General features: G+C 35.5%; 1 protein-coding gene across 2 annotated transcripts in view; it reads right to left on the bottom strand.

Moving 5' to 3' along the window:
• Window positions 1–470: 470 nt before the first annotated feature.
• LOC101739545 (b(0,+)-type amino acid transporter 1) overlaps window positions 471–26,926 on the bottom strand; it is a 45,583-nt gene continuing 19,127 nt past the window's right edge. The window contains exons 1-13 of one of the 2 annotated variants that reach the window (XM_021349639.3): window positions 25,643–26,427; window positions 17,491–17,600; window positions 17,065–17,161; window positions 14,573–14,674; window positions 12,919–13,025; window positions 12,699–12,834; window positions 12,358–12,483; window positions 11,882–12,029; window positions 9,540–9,767; window positions 8,858–8,954; window positions 5,131–5,280; window positions 3,303–3,471; window positions 471–2,455 (exon numbers count right to left, since the gene is read on the bottom strand). In XM_021349639.3, the coding sequence (XP_021205314.1) occupies window positions 2,388–2,455; window positions 3,303–3,471; window positions 5,131–5,280; window positions 8,858–8,954; window positions 9,540–9,767; window positions 11,882–12,029; window positions 12,358–12,483; window positions 12,699–12,834; window positions 12,919–13,025; window positions 14,573–14,674; window positions 17,065–17,161; window positions 17,491–17,600; window positions 25,643–25,763 (1,659 nt within the window). In that variant the 5' untranslated portion in view covers window positions 25,764–26,427 and the 3' untranslated portion in view covers window positions 471–2,387. Of the gene's footprint in view, window positions 2,456–3,302; window positions 3,472–5,130; window positions 5,281–8,857; window positions 8,955–9,539; window positions 9,768–11,881; window positions 12,030–12,357; window positions 12,484–12,698; window positions 12,835–12,918; window positions 13,026–14,572; window positions 14,675–17,064; window positions 17,162–17,490; window positions 17,601–25,642; window positions 26,428–26,926 lie in introns of those variants that run through there. The other variant, XM_004928478.5, reaches the window with a different exon arrangement.

The raw sequence follows: 26,926 nt of genomic DNA, 5'->3' as shown, positions 1-26,926 counted from the left end.
CAATTGTATGGATAATGCCTGTTTCTGTTTCATTCATCACATGATATCCCTATCGTGCGCTCACTCACTCTGACCGATTCGATACGAACCAAACGAATATTGCTGATATTAACGAATCGGTACGATATGCCGATGTGCATCACATCGAGCAATATCGTGTATCGGCTGATATCGAAATATAGATTTCGATTCACGAATCGGTACGATATGGCGATGCGCATCACATCGAGCAATATCGTGTATCGGCTGATATCGATATATAGATTTCGTGCGGGGCGATATCGGATTCAACGATATTGCTGCGATATATAGATATTGAATCTATATACGATTTATATCACCCACTTCTACTATGAGTGCCCTGATATGTCCTCCATGAAGTCAGGCTGGTAAAAAAGATAGTGACAGTGTTTTTGGTTTGCAGTTAAATATTGTAAATTAAAATAATATCAATGAAATAAAACTACTGATCGGATTTCAATTGTGTTTATTTTAGCTCAGTGTTATGTATAACAATAAATATTTTTGCTCTCTTTAAGAGATCACATAATAATAAGATGTATTTTTTTGATTATTTTACCTGTACTCACAAATCAACAATACTCTTCAATTTCGAACATAACAATATCACATCATCATGTGTACTGTGTGCCCACATATTTCTTAACATGTAAATACGAACTATGTATTATACTAAAATAATTATTTTTTCAATAAAAATTTTAGATTACACGGCTGCCAACATCTCGCAAATAAATATTTATTTATGAGTACGCTCTCAAATTCAGGAATTTTATTTCTTATCGAACACTAAACTCGAGTAATATTTTAAAAACGTCTTTAAAAAATTAAAATCAACAATATCGTTTGCCTCGGTACGGAATGATAAGACCAAATTATACCGATCGCAAAATCCCATTGTAAAATAAATTGAATACTTACTATTTTTAACACACAGTTTAAAGTTAAGTCTTTTTAAGAGGATTTTATATTGACATGTTGTGACCTATTTTTTCTCTGGAATTAAGTAAAGGGGTCCTACTCAGCCTTCTGATATACTAGGATAAAGAATTATGTTCACAAAAATAAGTGGTCCAGGTGTCAATAAATCAAATAATGAAAACCTTGAAAACGAAATTGAGATACTAATCTATTGATTACCCTAAGGTTAACTATCGTGATTAATGATAACTAAGAAACCATGAGTTTAGCACAATCACTCATAGTGACACGAATGGGGCTTCACGTTTTGTCGAGAAAGACAGTCATCTCATGGCTCGTAATCATGATTGTTTACAGTTATTATATAGTGTAATTGTTTAATGTTTATTGTGAGTAAAATTATTTCCTTACATTATAAGTTAGATTAGTTTTCGTTATCGTGTTGTTTTGTCCTATAGTCGTAAGGAAAATTGTGTAAAAATTCAGTACATTTGTTATTTTTTTATTTTTGAGGGGTTACTGATGATCCGGCCTTCCCAGTTTTACCAGGACAGGTAGGCAAGCAAGGGCTTAGCCAGAAGTACACATTTGTCTTGTTTAGTCGTGCGCATGGCTTATGTTGCAAGATAGATTTTTTACTTGTTGTTATTTGTTGTGTATTTTTTTAGCTTGTAATGTGTATTGTGTGCCGAACAAATAAATACATAAATAATAATACAAGGTCCAGGTGGGATGTATTACAGCGATCGTATCGGTGGAGAATCCTGATGTTGAAACAATCACCATTAATGAGCCTCTATGATAAAATTGCTTTACGATTCCAATTTGCGTAAATTATTGATATGGATTTTAGACGTTAAATCGATCTTAAGCTTTTGCTACAGATAAAATCAACACCTACGAAAAAAAAAACAAGGAAGAGACAAGATGACAGAAATTCTCAAAGCAAATAACCCCATAGGAATGATTCGTGCAAACTAATGAAATGAACGATGAACTTAAAAAATATTGAAAAAACCTAGATTATTTAAAGAATTAATGGATTAATTACCAAAACAAAGAAAAATCCAAAATACTCTAATCTTGTTTAAAATTTTTAGACATTTTATTTACGATAAAATATTTCGTCTATGTTAATTTCACGCACATTACGTTATTTTCAAAACATTATTACCGAATTACGGTCTGTTACATTTTAAAATAAGGAACATATTTTATCAGTCAAAAATTAACAACCAAATTTAATTTAAGTAATTTAATCACTATCCAAGTACGTACTTAGAAATCAGAGACGAATTATATCAATATTAATGTTGAAGTGATGAAAATGAATTTCCGAGAAACGTTTTTAATAATACTTCATTGTAATAATTATTGTGTTTATGATGTGGTAGATATCGAAAATGATTTTACTTGACGCTCTTTAAGGTCCGGCAGGCACTACTTTAGTATTCGAACGTTGTAGATGTTGGCACTACCTCTAGTACCATTTGCAGAAACACCGTAATTTTATCTGTGAATTAAATTGGATGGATTATAAAGATCTTACGTTTTTCAAGTTTTTCGTTAGTAGGAAAAATGGAGTCTCCTCTGAGCGCTTATGCATCTGTATATGAAATACCGTCCATCTCGAGACTTGAGGTCGATATTCGAATTGAATTGGAATAAAAGCTATCGTTCCTTTATTAGCTAGCTACACACGCCTGTTTCGTGGAGCTAGTCAACTACTAACTTTTTTAATTATTTCTTATCTATCTCACCTAGAAAGGTTTAAAAATCTAACGGCCAACTCTGAAGTAGTTACCGGAGTATTACATCACGCACCCACCGTGAAGCATGAGATCGAACTGTGCGAGTTTTTTTTTAACTTCTCGATCGCGTGAAAGTTAACTCTAATTTGTATGGAGCAGTTTCCCTTCGTTTGCCGCTAGGGGCGCTCTTCCAACTCCATACAAATAACTTTAGTTAGGTAACTTTTACGGAATCGAGAAGTAAAAAAATCGCACCAAGCACACTGATCGAAGCACCAATTGAATTGGATTTTTCTTTACCCAATGTACAACTATTGTGGGTTCAATTTTATGGCACGCTATTCCTTTAACGTGGAAGTCGCTTGTAAACGTTAGGTAGGCACATAATTACGACAACGAATATGTAGGTACAAGCTTTTTAATTGACAGCGTTTTGTCTTTCGCATAATCAAAGAATCAAAATCTTACTCAGGCATATTCTACAGGATGTTTATAATATATGGCAATAAAATAATTAAGGCCTACAGGATGTTTATTAATAATATATAGCAATAAAATAATAATTATACTTTTTTTAGTTCAACAAATGAACTCAAAAATTTATCTTACCCATAAACGGCAATGAATATCCCCATTTGACGAACGGAAGATACACGAGCAGCCCTCCCAATATAAACGCTGCCGCATACATGTACTCCCACTGAGGCTTGTCCAGTATAGGAGCCACCACGAGATACGCCGATACAAACAGCACGATGTACGGAATAATTATTGGTACCTGAAATATCGTTTTAATTAAATTAAAATAGAAAAAAAAGGGTGCGTGTAAGAAGTTATACTTAATAAAAAAAATTTTATTGCTTAGATGGGTGGACGAGCTCACAGCCCACCTGGTGTTAAGTGGTTACTGGAGCCCATAGACATCCACAACGTAAATGCGCCACCCACCTTGAGATACAAATTCTAAGGTCTCAATTATAGTAACGACGACTGCCCCACCCTTCAAACCGAAACGCATTACTGCTTCACGGCAGAAATAGGCAGGGTGGTGGTACCCACCCGCGCGGACTCATAAGAGGTCCTACCACCAGTTAAATTTATTTCTCTTTTTTTATTTAAATTTTAATCAAGTTCACCTGCGGCTATATTCAGACTCGCCAAGTTACGTCGGTCGTATTGTAATGAGCGATTTAGTGGGCAACTTCATTCGGTTAATTTTGTGTAACGGTGCGCGCGCATCGTAAAATTTCACTCTCATCAATTTTTCATAACGCGCCTAAAGAAGTATAACTTCAAAAATGTATTGCTATAGATTATTTGAGCTTACATCTCTCCTAGTTAAGAGAACCCATAGATATTGTGGATCCGGCCAATATGTATAATGGCAGGGCCGCTTTTAAAACTGAACTGCCATTTACTGCTTTGCGGTAGAAACAGCTACTTACCCGAGCAGTCTCAAAAACTAGTACAAACGAGAGCGAAATAAATATATTTGTTTTTCCATATTTAACATTTAAATTCAAAACAGACCTTGTAGTTATGTAACGGATGGAGATAGACAAGTGTCGATTAAACTTTTGAATTCAGTGTGCTTATTGCGAATTTTTTAAAGTTCTCGATATCGTAAAAGTTAACTCATATTTGTATGGAATGGGCGCTGTTTCAACTGCATACAAAATTGGGCTAACTTTTACGCTATCGAGAACGTTAAGAAACTCGCACTAAGCATACAGGAGAATAAAAATTACAAATCAAAAATGGTTACATTTACATTACAGTTCATGTGAATCGTAAATTATTTGTTTCAACGCAAGAAATCGAGGTCACCTTTAACGTGTTTCAATTAATCCTGAAATAAATGTCTGAATCGTATTGAGGGGAAACGCAATAATTTTCTTTGACAGACAGTAAAATAAAGAAGTTTATTAGGCTCCCAATTACGTACCTCAATTTAGCAACACTTATGAGAGAGACGCGTTTGATTTAAAATTGATTAAACCAACCAATGTCACTCACTATTGAACTCAACACTAAAATGCTTTATTCCTAACAGTCAACAGAATTATGCACCTGTCATTAACAATGTTAAGAATGAAAACATAATATCAACTGCGAGATGACGATAAATAAATTCAATAAAATAACTCGTCTTCTGAAATTTTATGTGCAGAACCACATAATTAGTGAAGTAGCTTTTATTTTTTGTATTACTTATTTGGGCGGACGAGCTTACAGCCTATTTGGTGTTAAGTGGCTACCGGAGCACCCACCTTGACACATGAGTTCTAAGTACCAGTTTTTACAATATAACAGCTGCTTCATTCTTCAAACCGAAACGCACAACTGCTTCACGGCAAAAATAGGCAGAGTACTTACCCATACTGGCTCACCAGACAGTCTACCACCAATAAAGATATCTCCTAAAGCTATTACTTACCTTGTAAGGTCTTGGGGCGTGCGGTTTCGTATACCGCATCACAATCAAAGCGAGCATCGCGCCTCCGTAGAATATCCAAGCGGTGAACGAGAAGAAATCTATTAACGAATCTATCGTCCCGTACAACACCATTGCCACGGCTATTAAAGACTGTAACAAAGTCGAGGTCTTACTGTAAATTACCTTCAAATCTATAAATATAATGTTAACACACGTTTTGAAGTCTTCGTGGCCCAAAGGATAAGACGTCCGGTGCATTCGTATGTAGCGATGCACCGGTGTTCGAATCCCGCAGGCAGGTACCAGTTTTTCTAACGAAATACGTACTTACCAAATGTTCTCGATTGATTTCCACGGTGAAGGAATAGGGTGAAGGGTGGGGCAGCCGTTGTAACTATACTGAGACTTTAGAATTTATATCTCGAGGTGGGTGGCGCATTTACGTTGTAGATGTCTATGGGCTCCAGTAACCACTTAACACCAGGTGGGCTGTGAGCTCGTCCACCCATCTAAGCAATAAAAAAATAACACAATATGGTGACTAAAATTTTACAATTTAGTCTGAGAAAAAGAATGTCTTATTATGTCTGATGCTGTTTGAAAGTTTAAGCACATTTCTTTGAAGTGCGCACAATGTAATAGAAAATCCACAGACGCACGCGGTCAACAACCTTGTGTGACGGAGGGGTACTTAGGTATTCGCGGCTAATTTTTAATAGTAATATTTTATTACATAAACTGTAATATTGTTAACGTGTTCTAACAACAAAACCCCGTTCCGAAAAATTTCGTATCATTTCCAAGCTACTACAAATAAAACTTGGAATTGTTTGAGATGATCGCACCGCCCGCCACCGGAGTAGAGTTCATTCATACGACCTGGAGCCACTGCGTTCATCCACGATGCGTTTCCAGAGATCTTTTTTGCCACGTAACATCCGGCTTTGGAATGAGCTCCCCTCCACGGTGTTTCCAGAGCGCTATGACATGTCCTTCTTCAAAAGAGGCTTGTGGAGAGTACTTAACGGTGAGCAGCGGCTTGGCCCTGTCCCTGGCATTGCTGAAGTCCATGCGCGACGGTAACCACTCACATCAGATGGGTCTTATGCTCGTCTGCCTACAAGAGCGAAAAAAAAGCTACTTTTCACAATTTAATTTCGCGTTTTTTTATGTGTGAGGGATTACTGGTGGCTCGTAGGCCTTTCCAGTTTCACCAGCATAGATGGGCGAGTAAAGCACAGCCAGGAGGGGTGGGATTTGCTAACAGTTACGCCCGAGCGCCTCCGAGTTAGGGTGCCTGTCCACCGGAGCGGAGAAATATTAACTAATAAGATGGCACAAAATCAAAACCATAAGATTGCAAAATGATTTTGTGCAATCTTATTGATTTTAATATTTCTCCGTTTCTCCGCTCCGGTGGAGAGGCACCCTAATACCTAATGTTATGATTGTAACAGTACGCGTGACTCCGGTGACGCATACGGTGACGGTGATGCGCTTTTCGCATCAACAATAAATATTTGATGTTCTTTAACATCTATATATTAATACGTGAAGCAAAAACTTTGTATCCCTTTTTACGAAAATTGCACGGACGGAGGAGTATGAAATTTTCCACACTTATAGAGAATATATAGAGAAGAAGTGCACAATGCTCATATTTTTTTAAAATAATACATAAAAGATACATTAAATCAATAAAGAAAACATTACACACCCTACATGCCATGTATTTGACGCCACTGAAATAGGAAACCTATGGAAATGAAACGTCAACCAAAAATTCGTGCCACTGTGACGTCATCTGGCCACAAAACATGGCGGTTTTAGTGCTGCCCAGAAGATTTTAATGTTAGTAGGTTTTATCGATAAACGTTCTTGGCTCATTTTATTTTAAATATTGTTGAGTATGAATGTATTTGTAGAATGTATACTTTAATAGGAAGTAAGTATATTGTTATGTGCAAAGATGATGTGATTTAGATATTATGTGAAATCTAAGACGAGTTCGTGCTTCAAATTTTCCATGTAAACGATATGACGATTTTTAAAATTTGCTACACTGATTTTATAAAGTTGTCGTTTTCCGCAAAACATAAAGATATGGCATAGTACAGTGCCATCAGCCCATTTCTAGCATGCTGAATGTTATCGTATTTTGAGTACATGTTTTTCTTAGACTATTACAATCTATTTTAATTGTTTTGCTGACTCTAAAGTCCGTAACCCGCAGCGCACCTCAAGGAAGGTGCGCCGCACCATTTGAATCACTCTCGCTTGAGAGTGATTCATATTTTAAACGTATCAAGGGACCACCTGATAAAAAAAAAACACCTACAGAACATTTATTCATTAATTACAAACGTCATTCCTTGTGACTTCCTCTCTAAAATCACCTAATTATTAAATATTTAACGAATTTACAATAAGGTTTTACTCACTGCGGAATAAAACTATTTTATTTAAATAGTTCCGAAGAGATTTTGTCGGTAGCCTTTTCCCGAAATATCTAAACAGAATTTCTAAATATGTTTTAATGACATATTTTAAAGAGGAATTTATGATTAGTGTCATGATGAATAGATTCCGACCGAAAAATGGTGTCCGATTTTTCGGATGAGGGCTCCATAATGAATTTAAATATATATAGATAATAGTTTTGGGGCATCGACTTTCTTGAGATCCTATAAAATATGTTTTAATTATTATTTTTGTATGTTTTAAGCATGATAAAATAAGAAATTTTATATAAGCAATCATATTAAATCGATATTAAAGTCAATAAATAATGTATAACCCAAAACAGATGGCCGAACTGACGTGACAATGACATTTGGTGCGCTAAACATGGCGGATTTTCGGCCTCATTAGACGGAGACGGAGACATTTACGTATATTCATGTTTCATTTTATGTACGCACTGAAATACTGTTATATTGTTTTCCTGCGAGTTAAAGTGCTGAGTAAGAACGAGATAGATATATGTTTATGTGTGTGCCTTCAAAATGGGTGCTATTTATATAAGCAACTGTACGTATAGAACAATATGTCGTGTCCCTACTATATAGGTCTATGATTTGACGCACACACGCATGCATACTATTTATTGTCAAACTTTTGTTCTTGACGTCTGTTGTCAAATTGAGAATAGAATATGGTTTGTCTTTGTTAATATTTTTTATAGTGTAGTCTTGGCGAAATTTGTGATTATAGAAGTATAAAGTAAAATAATAGTGTACAAACTTAAAATTCCAATAAATTATAGTCGAATTTCGACTACTGCGGGACCTTTAGTGTTTATAATTTCCTTTAATTGAATTCGAGACAAATTTAGATTTTTTTAGTTAAGTGAAAGTTTAAAGTATCTGCTCCCAATTGAGAGGGTATTCTCTGTCCCGTTCTTACACAGCATGTTATGATGTTTTTACACGTTTTAGCATGTTTTTATAATACATTATATTATGTATAGGCACGTTATATGTATGGCGTCGGCGGAAATTGACGTCATTCTTTAGTATGACTATAGTGCCACAAAATCCGATTGTACCTACTTGTTAAGTGTCGGGTGTATCTGAGATGCTCACAGCACAGGAGAAAGTCCTAACTTAACATTTGTTACTAATTATTTACGTACAGTAATAATTACTTTCTAAACAAAATTTTAAATTTTTTTTGACCGGCTTTTTTTTTGACAATAAAAGCTTTCGACGCGCGGTTTGTAACTTACGTGGAATATCAATCCGGGTGCTGGTGTGAAACGGCGCACGTGCACGTAAGAGAGGATGTCCAATAAGTGACCTTCTCGTGACGCGGCAAAACACAACCTGTAATCACGATTTTTATAACATTCATCATGTACATTTCGGCGTGAATAAAGACACATCGAATAGGCATGATTCCAAGGCATATCTTCTTCAAATATCGAATTGTTTCTAATGTAATACACTGATGAAGGAATTTAAAGGAACGCAAAAGGATAGTGCGTAGTGAGATCGACACTTCATGGAAAAAATTAGAAGAACGCAAAAGAATAGCGCGTAGTAAGATCGAGACGATTCATTGTCGTCTCGCGACGGTGGTAGGTAAAGCATCCAAGCTGTGATGTCATGTGCTCTGGTCTACCCATCATCGGATACACAAGGTATACTGCAGCTATTTGATAAAACGAAGGAATGTCGTAGGTGATTCTCGCGATGACATTGAGTGAGAAGAGCTATCGCTCGGAATATTCCCTACTTATGAATCGATAGTACAAATAAATAATACAAATGTCAAGTATTTATGATTAGCTTGTAGAAAATCAATATTATTTTCCGTCAGAGTAAATAATATTGATTGACACAGTAAACAATTTGAAAGAACAAAGAAATTTCATTAATTAGATTGATTTCAAATTTTACAGCCCGTACCTTCCGGCCACGAATAGAGTTCCATTCGCTGATCCAAAAGTAGATATAGTGACGGCTAATGGCATCAACCAGGCCATCGGGCCGAGCAATCGGTTACCGAATGTGACCGCCACTGCCTCACTATCCGCCATCTCGCTCACGGACATCACCGCCAAATATGATACATTCACAAGAGCGTAGCATAGTGTTACTAACGGTATCCCGATTATGATACTTAGCGGGAGATTCCTGTAAAAATCAAGTAGTGTGGGCGAAATTACGGGTGTTTTAGATTTGCAATAAAATCGATTATTAGTTAACAATGATATAGGTATAAAAAATGTAGTAGTTTTATTAAAGCCAGAAGATTATATATAATACTAGCTGACCCGGCAAACGTTGTGTTGCCTTAAATAAGATTTCTAGGGAAATTCTACTGTAGAAAAAAAACCCTCATTTAACCACTTATTATTACCTCATTATAAACAAAAAATATATATCCAAAAAATTTAAATAAAAAATTAATGTTTGGGGTGGACAACCCTTTTCACTTAGGGGTATAAAAAATAGATAGTAGCCGATTCTCAGACCTACTGAACATACTATTGATACACAAATAAAACCAAAAAAATATGGCTGAAAAATGTATAGTATTGTATAGCTCTCAAATATATTAATTGTATAATCTATGATGTATAGTGAGTAAGTAAGACAGGAGACCGGCTTCGTCCTCATCCCTACTACGTGATGTTTGCTGGATGAGTGGTGACACCTGGCGAGGATAGCTGATCGATTGATAATTGATCAGTAGTCGATCGGCGAGGGCGGGAGATCAAATTCAATTTAAAAAAAAAAATATTTAAAGGAATTTGAAATTATAAACTCTGTATAAGAATTTATCGTACTACAATTATAATATTTGATTGCCATCTTGCAACCTTATTGCAAATATTAATCGGGATGGAAAAATAGGGGTTGATCGTATAAGAGTGAAAATTGAGAGTAACATCAGATTTTTTATTTTAATTCATGACAAAATAAAAATGAAAATCTTCCCAAAAAAATTAAAGTTTATAATTAACAAATAAAAAATAGGGGTTGATCGTAGAGGGGTGAAAATTTCAGAGTAATATGAATTTTTTTATTCTACATCATCTATACTAATATTATAAAGAGGAAACATTTGTTTGTTTGTTTGTTTCGAATAGGCTCCGAAACTACTGGACCGATTTGAAAAATTCTTTTTCCATTAGAAGCCGACATTGTCCCTGATGAACATAGGCTACTTTTTTTTAATTTTTTTTTATTTTATTTTTTTGGTTTCATGTGTGTTTTAATGTTTCCGAAGCGAAGCGAGGGCGAGTCGCTAGTTATATTATAAAGAGGAAAGATTTGTTTGTTTGTTTGTTTCGAATAGGCTCCGAAACTACTGGACCGTTTTGAAAAATTCTTTTTCCATTAGAAGCCGACATTGTCCCTGATGAACATAGGCTACTTTTTTTATTTTATTTTTTATTTTTTTATTTTTGGTTTCATGAGTGTTTTAATGTTTCCGAAGCGAAGCGAGGGCGGGTCGCTAGTGACAAAATAAAAACAAAATTCTCGCAAAAAATTTTAAGTTTTTAATTAGCAAATAAAAAATAAGGGTTAGTCGTAGAGGGGTGAAAAATTAGGGTTGTATGTATTTTTGTATGCTGTATCATAAAAAAATAAAAACAAAAATTTTTGTCTAAAAAATAAAAAATAAAATTTAGGGGTGGACTACCCCTAATATTTAGGGGGATGAAAAATAGATGTTGGCCGATTCTCATAGATACCGGATAAGCACAAAAAATTTCATCAAAATCGGTCAAGCCGTTTCGGAGGAGTATGGCAACGAAAACTGTGACACGAGAATTTTATATATTAGATATTAATATTCCGCTCTAAATAATCTTTTTATTTTTCTTTCTTTTTTCAGTCTGGCAATCGGCTTAATAATTCTTGTGATGCTATTGTTGCCAGTGTCAAGTGTTTGAAAAACTTTGATTACCTAATTTATTTATTAAACACGCATATTCTGTTCCATGAAAAATGAAGGGAAATTAGGTGAAATAACTTTATTAGGAATTTTGATCAATTGGAATGAAATTAATGAAACGAAAGAATAAAATGAAATAATGTCTCAGTAAAATAATCAAATTTCAGTACGATTTTTGAAAAAACCTGAGAAACCCACGTTCAGCTACTTTTATTTTGAGTACTGGTGGTATGTAAATACCACCAACCTACCCATTTCTATCAAGTTATGTTATGTTGTAGTTGCGTTTCTGCGTTTCTATTTACTGGGTCTCATATAGCGTTAAAACTAAGAAAAAACTTACTTGGAAGGATTTTTTATTTCTTCCGTGACATAATTAAGGTTATTCCATCCGTCGTAAGCCCATAGGCCGGTGTAGAATGCGGTGGCAATGTTGCCCAGAGTCGCCTTGCTACTGGCGAAGTTGGGCTCCTGTAAATGTCGCGTATTACCTGCACCATACGGACACAACTACCCGTCAGTGTATGTCGAAAATATTTACATCTCATCATTATTATGTAATGGGTGAAACGATGCATTTGAATTTGTTAAGCCATTGCCTCACGAAACATTCAATTAAAAATTACCCATTCATTAAGCACACCCGTTTTTTTTAAAAATATTATACTCTTATTTCTTATTTAAGAAAACGTGCGGATATGTACAAAGAATATCATTCAACATAAAAAAAAGGTTTCTGGTTTGTTGTTGTTCAAAAATACATTTTGGTGTTAAGTAAATGAATGTTTAATATAAATAAAATCACAGCCGCATTATTACCTAGTATCAGTTTGTAAGCTCCTCCGCATACGATGATCGCGATCGCAACGAGTTTGGCCGCTGTGAAAATATTTTGCACATTCGTTGCCAAGTTGACACTGTAGCAATTCACTGCTAAGATCATCACTGAAAAAGCGGTATAAACAGAATGAGTACGACGCATAGTAACCATTACGTTTTAAATAAGGCTCGCAACATCTTATTGACCTCAGTCGAATTGATAACACGAGGAATGTATCAATTGAGACCGAAGTTTGATTCTAATTATCGGTTAGTATTCTGCAGCGGAGTATATGGGACTGCGCCGTATGTGGTTTGCTGAATTGAAGTTTATCTCTTACCAATCGAAATGACCGCAACCAATTTGACCAAACTGTCAGGGGGTTCGCACTCCGCTACAAAAGGCTCAACGGCGTATTTGGCGAAGCTTAGGCAAATAATGGCCATTTGTGATGGTTTTAAAACCAATGTCGATACCTAAAAGTAAGGGTATTTAATGATTATCTGCGTTATTAACTTACTTATTAGGCACGAACTTAAAATGAAATTATTAAACTTTACCCATGAAAAGAGGAATGCGGGTGGGCCCCCGAAGGCGTCCATGAAATAGGCGTATTCAGCGCCAGATGATGTATTCATTGTCCCTAATTCCGCATACGCAAGCGCTCCTGTATTTGAACATAAAATAGATAATAGTTTAAAAGAGCTAACAAAATACGCTTTTATAGAAAATCCAACTAAAAAATAGAAAATAAATTTGTATTAAAAATAGTGTAAGAAAAAATGATTTTATTGTAAAAAAGCGTGGGGTGCTTTTCAGGATATTATGAAAATAACCCTTCTACTCATATCTGTTCATAAAATATTTATAACTACTGATACCATTCATTCCACCATTTGTGATTATAGACCTAGTCTTTGAGAATTGATTCGTAATAGTGTACAAACTTATAATTTCAATTAGGTAATTATAGTTGAATTTCGATTACCGGGGGACCACTAGTTTTCATAATGATGTCATTAGCTTAAGCGTTTTAAATTACGTTAGTCAATTTATCGGCTATTTTACGTTTGTGAAATCTGACATATGAATCATAAATTAAATTTTTCTGTGTGAACCACTGTGTGAACAGTTTGATTGTTTACTCGAAATTACAAAAGCTGTGGTCGGTTAAATTATGAACGTCTCAATTAACATCTATCAAAAGTAATAGAAGTAGACTAACTAGCGTAATGTAAATATAAAGAGTGGCCATTGTAACGATTTTGAGGCATTTAACAATATTAGTGAAACGTTGTACAACAACTAATTTACGTGTGAGCATCGCACGTCACACGAACCCGTATTCTTGCTGTCTTCATAAAAATAGAATTTGTTCTTGTCTTGTCTGACTATTGGTCTTATTGGATAGACACTTGATTTATATTGAAGTCGGCAACTCGCGTGACGAGTTATTGTATAATTAATATGTACGTGCAAAATAAAATTATTTTTTTTACTATTAACATTCTATGTTTCTTTTAAATCTTAAGGTAACAATCCGATGTACATATTGTGTTAAACATATTTCTCGACATTAATGGGATAATGGCGGATTTACACTTTTCATAAGACTTTTTCATACGAATTCGTATTTTTTTTGTTCTAACGAGCGATTGATCTCATAACCTACATCATGTTAAGTTATTAGCAGAAGCCATAGGCATCACAAACTTGAAACATGTGTTCGAGTTTGTAACTATATTTTGTATAGGCTGTTTCACCCCCCAAACGGACGCATAATACTTATTAGCCGTATTCTTGTTAACATAGTGTCGATGGCACTAAAAAATAGACTGAGTACAAAATAATTGATTTTTGTTTTTATTTTTATTTTTTTTATTGCTTAGATGGGTGGACGAGCTCACAGCCCACCTGGTGGTTACTGGAGCACATAGACATCTACGACGTAAATGCGCCACCCACTTTGAGATATCAGTTCTAAGGTCTCAGTATAGTAATTTTACTCGATCTTACATAAAACGAGTGCTATTATTAACTCCATTCAATAGGACACTAATTTTGTATCTGTTTTACCCGCACCGTAAACTCTCACAAGAATTTACATAAAAATAAGTCAAAAGCTTAAATGGTTTCTAGAAAAAATATCCACATTTATCTTCAAGGACATCAATGGGAAAAATTAACATAAGGTTTTTTTTTTATATGTCTTACCAAGCAACGAGAGCAGGCCACATGCCATCCAAATGATGAAGCTTATGCCCACTGAGCCGGTACGCGCCAAAAGCCCAGAGGGCGATACGAATATTCCTGATCCTGAAATCATTTCAGAGTTTAGCAATGGCATAAAATAGTTTTCATTAAAAACCAAATCAAAACAGCCAACGGGATATGTATGTATATAAGATGAAGAGTAATACATTTTCTTCGGTTTTAGCAAATCGTAAAAATAATCATAATTACTTTTACGGTTTACAGTTTTCTTGGTCACGGACAACTGAAATCAACCACGAAAACTTTAAGTATCCAAAACGTCGGAAAAAATATAAAGACAATAAAATCGCGAGATTAAAGCGTAAAAGTAGTTCTGATTAGATGAAAAAAAGTTAATGGATTTACAATCGCGAGAAAAATTAATCAAACGAGCAATCATATTTGATTTGATTGCTCGTATTTTTACTGCGATCCACTATGTTACCAATTTGTATTTCACTACTGCGAAGCCGCCCACTTATTACCTAGTTCTAAAAATGGAGCTGCAATGTATTCGCAACATTTATACAATTTAATTTTATTATTTTTCTCTAAGTTAGCTTAAGATAGCCAAAATTGAAATATATTATGTTTAAAAACACATTAATATTTAGAATGAGGAATACAATAATAAGAAAAAGATATCATAATTTTGCGGGTAATTTTTGCGCGGGATTTAAATTAAATTGAGGAATGACATCATATAATATGGGCCTGGATAACCGTAGATGTGATGTCTATAAGGCATGTCGTGACAGTCCAGATTATCCACCCATGTCCTCTATAGTGAATATTTGACAGTTATACCCACTACATAACATACCGCTATCGCTTTTGTTTGAAGATAGCTATGGGGCCGGGTTCGCCCATTACCGTCACCATCACACGGCACGCCAAACCGAGGGTCAATAGCAACGACAACCGGAACCGGCAGCCGACAGGTCGGAGCTCCCCTAGATGGCACTACGCTTTCCCACAATGTCCAACTAAGTCAGACACCCAAACCTAAACTTAGGATAACAACTTAGGGTTTCCGTTACTTCAAACTCCAAAAGCGCATGTCAAAGTTTATGACAATTACGATATCATTATAGAATTTAATTATTTATTTGTATATTTAGCAACCACTTGTTTCAGTTCTCATCAGAACAAATACATACACATCCACGTAAAAATTTCAGGAACATTGCTTTCTTTGAATATAAATTGCGTATCAGTCTCTTGTTAGGTAGGTTACGTGAATGATAAAATGAAATGACGTCAAATTGAATAGTGTTGCATAAAGAAGTGTATCGTGTGATGAGAAAATTCGTAACGTATGTTTCAAAACATTCATCCACACATATTTTTATCTATTAAGTTACTTGGATTCTTTGCAACAAGCCAAGCGACGTCTGTTAAAAAAGTCAAGTAGTTGCAGTCTTTTTTTTTTATTGCTTAGATGGCTGGACGAGCTCCCAGCCCACCTAGTGTTAAGTGGTTACTGGAGCCCATAGACATCTACAACTTAAATGCGCTTAAATGAACTTATATCTCAAGGTGGGTACCTTGAGATATAAGTTCTAAGGTCTCAAGTATAGTTACAACGGCTGCCCCACCCTTCAAACCGAAACGCATTACTGCTTCACGGCAGAAATAGGTAGGGTGGTGGTACCTACCCGTGCGGACTCACAAGATGTCCTACGACCAGTAAAATACTCAGTCTTGACATTCAATATTAAATACAAATGAACATTATCTAATTTGGTACCCCACATGTTTACTCTTTTTTCCCAGTTAACTATGTTATTGAAAATAATTACATCTAAAATAATTTTTATTTTAACGTGATCTTACTTTCAGCAAATACAGAGAGAGCAGTGGGTAGGCGGCTCGACTATACACTTGGCATTGCAAATGTCCATTAGTGACGGCACTCACCTATTATGTAGGTCGGAAAAATTATAAAACAACTTGGTAATAATCTATACTAATATATAAATCTACAGTGGTTTTTACGGATGTTCCGTTATAACTACTGAACCTTTTTTTTTATTGCCCTTGTAGGCAGACGAGCATACGGCTCACCTGATGGTGAGTGGTTACCGTTGCCCATGGACTTCAGCAATGCCAGGGGTAGAGCCAAGCCGCTGCCTACCGAAAGCCTACCATGCATCCGATTGACTTGAAACTTGGTATCCATGTAGAAAATACGTGTACTTAATGGATAGGCTAATATTTATATGAGTGTTGGACTCCCTACACCAGTTGCAGGGGCGTTAATGATGAGAATCTTTGTGGGGGGGGAAAATAATAACGTTAATTTTAAATGCCCAGCGTAGCGGATGGGTACAGCTAGTAGTTTATAAAATGAATTCAATACGCCAATCCGTCTGCAATTGTGTGAATTCCTTTGCTATTGTCAACTCAATGATTCGTAATATGATTTGATTCGTTAGAAAATTGCCACTCACCAATCATAGTGCCGACAATTAGAGCCACCCCACTGAAGAGTCCCACCCGTCTCTTGAGGTGAACAGGGTCGTCCGGAGCTGCGTCCGACCCCTCCAGCTATTCAATCATTTAATAACCCTTTTTAAGAATACGAGTCCATACGGTTGGTTTTATAGATAGAGAGAATTTTTAGGATGTTATTATTGTTATTTCACAACTAGTAGGTACTCAGTTGTGACCATAGACAACGTTAATGGCGTGTCTTTGAAACGTGAAGTCAAATAATTTCGTAAAGTATTCGATTCATATTATTATTCGATAATTATTTGTATTTTTTTAATTTAAGAATAACAAATGTTTAAGTTTCCTTTTAGGACGTCTATGCATTCGTATGTATATTTTAATTTTTATTTTTGCAAGATAAAAAGAAAGTAAAACAACGATACCTTGTCTCCTGGGTTTGAGTTGCCATCGTCGAACGCTCCCGTCGTGCCGTCTTCGGCATCGCAGCTGGCTGAGCACCCGCGCCAAACCAATCCGCCTTCGCGTGTGCTCCCTTCCAGAACAAAAAAAAAACATTTTAATTTGAAAAAAAAAAACAAATAGAAAAACAACAACTATGTAGGCATATAAGATTTTTTTTTGTGTTACGTAATTTTTTTAATATAACTTTAACACTACGAACCCATTGCATTGAAATAAAATAATACGTTTTCAATTTACGGTAGTTTTTTATTTTTTTATAGTATTTAATTATTATTGATACACATAATATGTACATGTACTATTTTATTAACACTCTTAACCAAGATGAATGCTTTATTTAGAATTCGTAACTAAATTATTTTTAAAACAGTCGTCAGTAAGTGAAGAATTTGTTCAAATAAAACCGTAAAAGTAATGATTAAATCACTACGAAGTTTTGAGCATGACACGCCCCGCTCGCCTCACGTCAGAGTACTGTCAAGACAGCATTTTCGCGATTACACATTTTAAAATAGAACAAATTTTCACATATCTCCGGTGCTAAAATCTAAAATTATTTCGAATTATTTTCATCCTACGTCACAATGAGGATAATAAATATCGCGTAATGATAATACTTGCGAAGCTAGGCATCACAGAAATATATACAAATTAGACGTGCCAAGCGCTGAAAAGATTTTTGCCGTGAACATTGTTTAGTTACGTATTTTGAAAGCGTTAAAATATAAAAACAAAACTAATCAATTGTTTTGTATTGAATACAAATTATTTTTTTCCGTCGATAAAATCCAATAAAATACTGAATTTAAAAACTATTGTCATATAGCCTCATTGAAAATATTTAGCATATCTAATATGGAGCATAATATATTTATTTGGGTCGGCTAAATTTGAATCTGTAGACACACCTTTTGTTTGGTCAGGAGGAAATCGCTGAAAAAAAAGAAGAAATCGCCGAATGCGATTTCCGCCTACGAAACGCCGTAGACTTTACATAACCGATGCGTTAATTGGCTTGTAATAGGAATTGCTTGAAATTGAGCTTTAGAATCTAAATTACCTAACTGCATAGCCCACGTATAGCGCTAAGCAAACTCTTTAATTCTTGTATGTTTATACTCAAATATTTACGCTGCCATTTATTTCAAAGGCGCCTGTCTATTTTTTACATTACCAATTACAATATTAGACATTAAAAAATATGCGGTATCAAGGACGCAGAAATAAATTTTAAGTGAAAATTACCACTGTACTATATTGTAGTTGTCGATATTTTTTCGGATTTTACTAGCTACATAATGATTACATGTATTATATAGTAGTAGTAGTAGGTAGTAAAAAAGTACATAGTAGGTTTATCAAATTAAATTTTTAAGCAGAGTTCCAAATAATTACTATTACAAGAAAATTAACGAATCGGCTACGTAAGGTCTACGGGTGTCTACATTTTCAATACGGGTGTCCAAATTTTTGCTCCTAATGGTCGACCGAAAATAAAAATAGCATGGTCCATGTTAAATATGCCAATAATTTTCAACGAGGTTGTATATACGAGTATAATTTTTTTTTCCTACCTAAGCCGATAGCCTTGAAGGGTCATTTCAACGTAACCCTAACAAGTAGGTGAGCTCACGGGGCTCAAACCTGACAACGTTGCTAACACTAACCCTAGCAAGAGCAGTGCTTCGCTGAATCTACCACCAGATCGGAAACGCGACCACTGAGAATATCCGGCGAGAAACTCAGTGAGCTGTGTCTGTAGGTTAATTTACTCGCCGGGCCTTTCGTCGTAAGCGACCTGTTTTGGGTGACATCGACTGTTTACCATTCGATCCGCAGGATCGGGAATGTAGTTTCCGGCGACCAGGATTGTATATGAATATTCAGTACTTTATAAAATTTTGTCGATGAAAAAAAGTCCTTCACTGGTGGTAGAGCGTCTTGTGAGCCCGCAAGGGTAGTTATCACCATCCTGCATATTTCTGTCGTGAAGCAGTAATAGTTTTTGATTTGAAGGGTGGGACAGCCGTTGTACTTTAAAATTGAGACTTAGAACTCATGTGTCGAGGTGGGTGGCAGCATTTACATTGTCGATGTCTATGGGCTACGGTAACCACCTAACACCAGGAGGGCCTGAGCTCGTCCTCTCCTTTAAACAACACAAGAAAGTTAAAGATAGTATCTTGAATGCAGCCAGGTTTTTATTTCATTTCATATTTTATATTCTTATCAACAGTTTATCAGCTATATATTTCAAAGAAAAATAGGAAACCTAATTTGAATAAATTAATTATAATTTACAATGATACGACACTTTTGTTAAATTATCTATTATCTTCATTTGACAAAATGATTCAGTTTTTTTTTTTTGAAGTAATTAAATTATCTTATCAAAAAAACTTAATTTCAAAACGCAATAATGGTAACAACAAATACGTGCTTGAATCCGTTTGTCGTAAATTACTGATAGGACTGAAAGACCATTAAATCAATATTGCGAACTTCAAAGAACGGGTGTACACTACCTTAATACAATCACTAATCAAAGATACTTTGAAAGGCAATCATTATGTCATAAGTTAATAATGACCCTTGCACAAGTTCTTTGCGTGATTGAAAATTATAGATTGTTCTGGAATTTATATCTTTGAACAATATATAATAAGTTAATACCCAGTGATTAAATTGAAGAATTATTCAAACTAAATGATATTATTATGGAAAGACAAGTAGAAAATTTATTGTACAATCTAGCCGAGCCTTTTCCTACCAATATGTGGAAGATATTTTTTTTAATTGCCGTTATTGGTAGGCCATCCTGATGGTAAAGGTCAAATCGCTGCCTACTAATAAATACACTAGTAGAAAATACTTCAGCTGAAATTTATTCGTATGTCCACAGTATTGTATAAGTGCCTTAAGAACTATATTTTTTTATATACTTTATATTATAGCTAGGATTATTTTTATAGTTCAAATGGGTGGGCGAGCTCACTGCCTACCTGGTGTCAGTAGTTACCGGAACCTAAAGATGTCAACAACGTAAATGTCACCACCCACCTTGAGATATAAGTTCTAAGTCTCCGTTTTGCAGTACAGAAGCTGCCCCACCCTTCAAACCGAAACGCATTACTGCTTCACAGCAGAAATAGGTGGTACCTACCCGTGCGGACTCACAAGGTGTCATACCACCAGTCATTACGCAAATTAAAATTTTTACGGGTTTGATTTTTACTACACGATGTTATTCCTTTACCGTGGATGTAAATCGTGATCATTTGTTAAGTACGTATTTCATTAGAAAGATTGGCCTGCTAGATTCGAGCACTGTTGCAACGCTCGACACGAATGCACCGGGCGTCTTATCGTTTAGGCCATGACGACTAATTAATCTTACTGGTGGTAGGACTTCTTATGAGTACGCACGGGTAGGTACCACCACCCTGCCTATTTCTGCCGTGAAGCATTAAGGCGTTTCGGTTTGAAGGGTGGGGCAGCCGTTGTAACTATACTGAGACCTTAGAACTGATATCTCAAGGTGGGTGGCGCATTTACGTCGTAGATGTCTATGGGCTCCACTAACCACTTAACACCAGGTGGGCTGTGAGCTCGTCCATCTATCTAAGCAACAAAAAAAAATTACTAAAATTAAAAAAATTAAGAGATTCCATTATGTTTTTTGTTTAGATACATTTTTAGTCAAAAACGCGCTTTTAGGTCTCAAATGTCCCCCGTATAAACTTCAGTAAAAAAAACCCAAAAAATATTATAACTCCAAATAGCGTAAAAGATTAAGTGACTGCCCAAATTTATAAACATTTTTAAGTGTTAGCGGATCCTCACCTGGAGACATTAGGTAGAAAACGGTTTTCCCGCCCTTCGGACCGGACGCTTAACGCGTATTACTACGCGTCATGAATACTGAAGCATGAGATGTTACAGCAAACTCTATACTCAACAGCAAACTCTGTCGTCATACTCATCATAGACTTTAGTAGACGTAGAATAGGTACTTACTAGGTACTTACTACTACGTACTAGGTGCTTACTACTATGAAAGAACGATGGGAAGTATTTGAAGTAGCTTATTGAAGTCGCTCAAGTGTAGTCACTCTTTCATTAACAATCAAAATAACTATCATCACAGATAATCTAGAACCATTTGTATATTTTCAGAACTATTTGTTCAAATTTCATCAGTGAATGTTAATCCCGACCTCGGATTCTTTTTTTTTGTCACCATCGTCAGTTTAAATTTTATAGGTCAATGACTCACGTTTGTTTTAACGGCGCTAGTATTTAAAGCAATAAATATTTATACAATCATTTTAAATATAATGCAATTAAAATCATATTCAGTTCTTGTCGGATTTGTTATTTATTCATATCCGTTTCAACCACAGGATTTACCGTGAAGAAACGGTAATTACGAAATTGACCGTCACATGTTATTTTGGCGCTGATTTAGAAATAGCTGACAGTTTGTGACAACGATGAACACAATTAGATTTTTAGGTATTTGTTAACACAGTAAACAGGTTTAGTAACACAATCGAGTTGAAAATATGATGTTCCAGAGTTCACATTTCATTTGCAATGATGTCGTGTGATGTGTTGAACGCTTTGAGACATCATAACAGGTGCTCAATGGCACGTACGCATACTAGCAATAGAAGTACCAGAAACATGATATTTTGCTTACTGATGCACATTGTATTGTGTTTACTTGTTTTTATATCGACTCGGCCATGATTAAGCAACTATCAAATTGAGTGAACGATGTGAAATTTCTCATTTCAAAAACATTGTTTATTATTATACTTTAATATCCCAATTGTATCCTTTTAATAAAAAGATAATCTTTATTAAAATCTTTCGTTCGTTCATAAAATATTTAATTTTAAGGTTGTTTTCACGGTTTAAGTACGCAATGAAGCTCAAATATTTGAAATTAACCTCGTTTAAACTTTTTATAAGCTTTCATCAACAATTTGCTTTATACAAAAAGGTTCAGATAAATTATAAATTATTTGACGGCTGACTCATAGAAATCGTACACGTTAATCTTACTAAACTAATAACATTAAAGTGGCTTTCATTTCTTTCAGTTGTTTTTCCAAATTCATTGGCATTATCGAATTCTCTAATTTTACGCACTTTATATTTAAAAAAGTTAACGAGCGAATTTGAACTCGTACGATTTAATAGATTTAATTTTTTTTCTGTGCCAATGAGTATGTACCCTTCCAATTTGAATATTGTAGACAGCGGCTTGGCTCTGCCCCTGGCATTGCTGAAGTCCATGGGCGACGATAACCACTCAGCATCAGGTGGGCCATATGCTCGTCTGCCTACAAGGGCAATAAAAAAAAAAATATCCGACCTGATAAGATAGTCACTAAGTTTCTGAAGGAATGTATAAACATTACAAACTTCTGAAAGCAACTAGATACTTAATATATTGATATAGTGATTCATTATTGAAATGTACAATTATGAAGATTTATTTACAGTTTTCGATTATTCAACCGGTGTGTTAAATGTTAGAATAAATTCCAACCATTCAAACAAACAACGATATTTACAAAATGTTATTGCTCATTATAATCGATTAGGTGTATCAGCAGCTGCACTCGCAAGGAATTAAGCCCATTGAGTTTCTCGCCGGATCTTTTCAGTAGGTCGCGTTTCCGATCCGGTGGTAGATTATGCGAAGCACGGCTCTTGCTAGGGTTCGTGTTAGCAACATCGTCAGATTTGAGCCCCGTGAGCTCATCTACTAGTTAAGGTTACGCTGATATGATCTCTCTAGATCATCAGGCAAGGCAGGAAAAAAACCATGTAATTCGAAATGTTTAATATGAATAAAAATATGAAAATAAGTATTTTAAATGATATTTCATATAGAACTCGGTTATCGAAAAATAAGGTTAGGTACGTAACGAAACAAAATTATATAGATGCTAATTTTAAAAGTGATGTTAAATCAAAGGTTTAATCTAAATTAAGTTTACTGGTGGTAGGTCCTCATGTGAGTCCGCACGGGTAGGTACTACCACCCCGCCCATTTCTGCCGTGAAGCAGTTATGCGTTTCGGCTTGAAGGGTGGGGCAGCCGTTGTAACTATACTGAGACCTTAGAACTTATATCTCAAGGTGGGTGGCGCATTTTGCGTTGAAAATGTCTATGGGCTCCAGTAACCACTTAACATCAGGTAGGCTGTGAGCTCGTCCACCCATCTAAGCAATAAAAAAAAAGCAATAATTTTGCGTGATCCTCGAAGAAATAATGGGTAATTTAACAAAAACAAAATACAATCGGTGATTTGGGTCAAATACCTACAAATAAACATTATTTTGCAATCTGTTTATGAATTTATTCACCGTGAGACAGCTCTACAGCAGTTTTATAATAATCATCTAAGTTATTTGTTGTCGTCGTCTTTTTATTTTAGATTTTTTTTTACAGATTTACCATTGGTTTAAAATCTAGACAGTTTCGTACAAGTAGGTGGTGTAATCAAGGTATCATCATCATCATTCCCTTCGTATTACCCTCTGCTGGGGTGTAAGGCTCGAATATTTTTTTTCCATTTACATCGGTCTTGGGCATTCTGTTCTAGCTCCTCCCACGTCATGCCCAAGACCCCTAGCTCCTGCTCACCGAGCGACGCCAAGTTGTTCTGGGGCAGCCTCTCGTCCTCTTGCCAGACACTTTCCAGGTCAGTGCTCTCAAGGTATCAAGGTATCGTAGTTGTTGAATTCGTAATTCGTGTTGTATTCGAAATCAATTTAAATCTGATAATTCATCTGATGGAATGTGTATATTTTCCCCATCATTTGAATGTAGGCCGCCAACAAATTGTAATGATGTAATAATAAACATTGTAATAACTTTTGAATAATGAACGAAACGCCTTCTCGAATTTTCGAGGTTTCACACCTATTTTTAAATAACACGACTGTTATCTAACATAGTATAACATTACGAAATTGTTGTTCTTTTAAAAATCTGTTATTTTTAAATTCCGTTATTTGAATATGATATTTTTTCTATACTATGTTTTTTGCAGCAGAAATATGTACATAGTTTGTACTGTTTCTTTTATTCTTTATTGTACACACAGTTAATATTACAGTAATTGCGTAAGATATAAAAAATGGCGAGCTTAATTCAACAGTTGAGTTTTCTACCAGCTAACCGTTCTTAACGAAGGAAAGCTTTAAATGAGTGGGTAGAAGAATACAATCTAAACAATTTACAACCTAGACAAGAACTCAATAAAAAAAAAAAAAAAACATAATATATTAGACTACATATATATACATACACACATAAATAACGTGAACATATACATACACGTACATATATAATGAAATACATAAAATAAATATATATAAGTAATACTGTACTGTAGTGCTATTCCGTGTGGGATTTCATTGTAATTAACCAAAGGGTGCGGAATAGGTCATTAGGCAGCTAGGTAGGAAACTAAGGTGAGAATGAATAGTACTACAACGGTCATATGACGATGAAGCAGTACCTAGTAGTAAATACAAAGTGTGAATTCTAAACATAAATTAAACATACTAAGCGGTTAGCAATATCACTGTCATCAGAAATGGTTAATTTAAAGCTAATACTATAATTTTATTTTCATATATTATAAAAAAGTCATAAGTTGTATTAACATCGATAAGTTCTGGTAAATTTTTTTTATTGCTTTGATGGGTGGATGAGCTCTCAGCCCACCTGGTGTTAAGTGATTACTGGAGCCCATATACATCTACAACGTAAATGCGCCACCCATCTTGAGATATAAGTTCTAAGGTCTCAGTATAGTTACAACGGCTGCCCCGCCCTTCAAACCGAAACGCATTACTGCTTCAAGGTAGAAATATGCAAGGCGGTGGTACCTATCCGTGCGGACTCACAAGAGGTCCTACAACCAGTAATCAAACCGAAACGCATTACTGCTGAAAATTACTGCTGAATTTGGAAGGTAAATAGCTGTTTTATTCTTAACAATGTTATTTTTAAGCTGTACTATCAGTTCTGGTCATTTGAAAAGTTTTATTAGAAGTGCATTAAAAATAGAGTATAAAGGCAGACCTTCCGAAAAGACGAGTACTGGATCAAGCACACCATTCTGAAGCTTTTCTGTGTTGTGTGCAGGTGTGTGCGCCGAGCCTCGAAACAATGCTGCGATTTTATCACGCATCGCATCGCACATGCACTCAGCGGATGCCGGTGCTCACTATATCTACTACTCTATCAAATAACTGAGTCAAGGTGCTAAATCTAAATATCGCGTAACTCGCGTAACAACACCCACGGACGATCCTTACGATACCAAAGTCAAGCCAGTACTGCACGACTCGGTGGTAAAGTTTACATTAAAATAGCAGAATGCACACCTGTGACGTTTGTGCGTATGAGAAATACAAATCGCGTTTCCCAAAGAATTTATGACTTAAACAATTTACGAAAGGTTATGTAAAGTAAGTTAAATTTATTTAAACGTGAAATTTGATTCAGATTTTTGTTGATGTTTTTTTTTTTGTTTTTTTTTTTTTTGTTTAAGCGATGGAAGTGCGTGAAAGATGTTAGGTTAATACGGTTGCGCGGAGCGGACTATCTATTCCGGTCTCGAGTGAGCACGTGGGCGCCACCCGCCCGCCTTCGCCCGCCCTCCGATCAATGGCAATGAGAACTGATGTCTCGTCACCAGCCAGTCATACAATAACATCAAACGTCACATTTGACTCGGCCGTTTGACAATGGTCTCCGCATTCTACGATGAACGCACATCCGATTCGTCAACAAGCCATTGTTAGATAATCTGTAAATAGGGCAGTTTATGTTCTTTTATACATATTTAGTAGCTGATATTATCATAATCAATGAAAATAAAATAGTTCGTTACGAGTAATACGTTTGAAACTAATATTTATAATGTTTAAATTAAACCCGAGCAAATAAACTTTTTACGCGCTCAGTTTTCGAATCGTTCTTTTAAATCCTCTTGGTAATATAAAAAGTATGTAATTACTTACACACACACTCACACACTTGTGTAAACTTATTTGCAAGAACGATTTAATCTTTAAATTTTTTTACTGGTGGTAGGACCTCTTGTGAGTCCGCACGGGTAGGTACCACCGCCCCGCCTATTTCTGCCGTGAAGCAGTAATGCGTTTCGGTTTGAAGGGTGGGACAGCCGTTGTGACTATACTGAGACCTTAGAACTATATCTCAAGGTGTGTGGCGCATTTACGTTGTAGATGTCTATGGGCTCCAGTAACCACTTAACACCAGGTGGGCTGTGGGCTCGTCCACACATCTAAGCAATAAAAAAAAAAAACTCATTGAATTGAAGCTTTTCCCACTTCTGGG

This window comes from Bombyx mori, chromosome 15 (genome assembly GCF_030269925.1).
Source record: "Bombyx mori chromosome 15, ASM3026992v2".
Lineage (NCBI taxonomy): Eukaryota > Metazoa > Arthropoda > Insecta > Lepidoptera > Bombycidae > Bombyx > Bombyx mori.
Note: the sequence above shows the minus strand (reverse complement) of the source record. Positions and strands in the feature narration are given on the sequence as shown.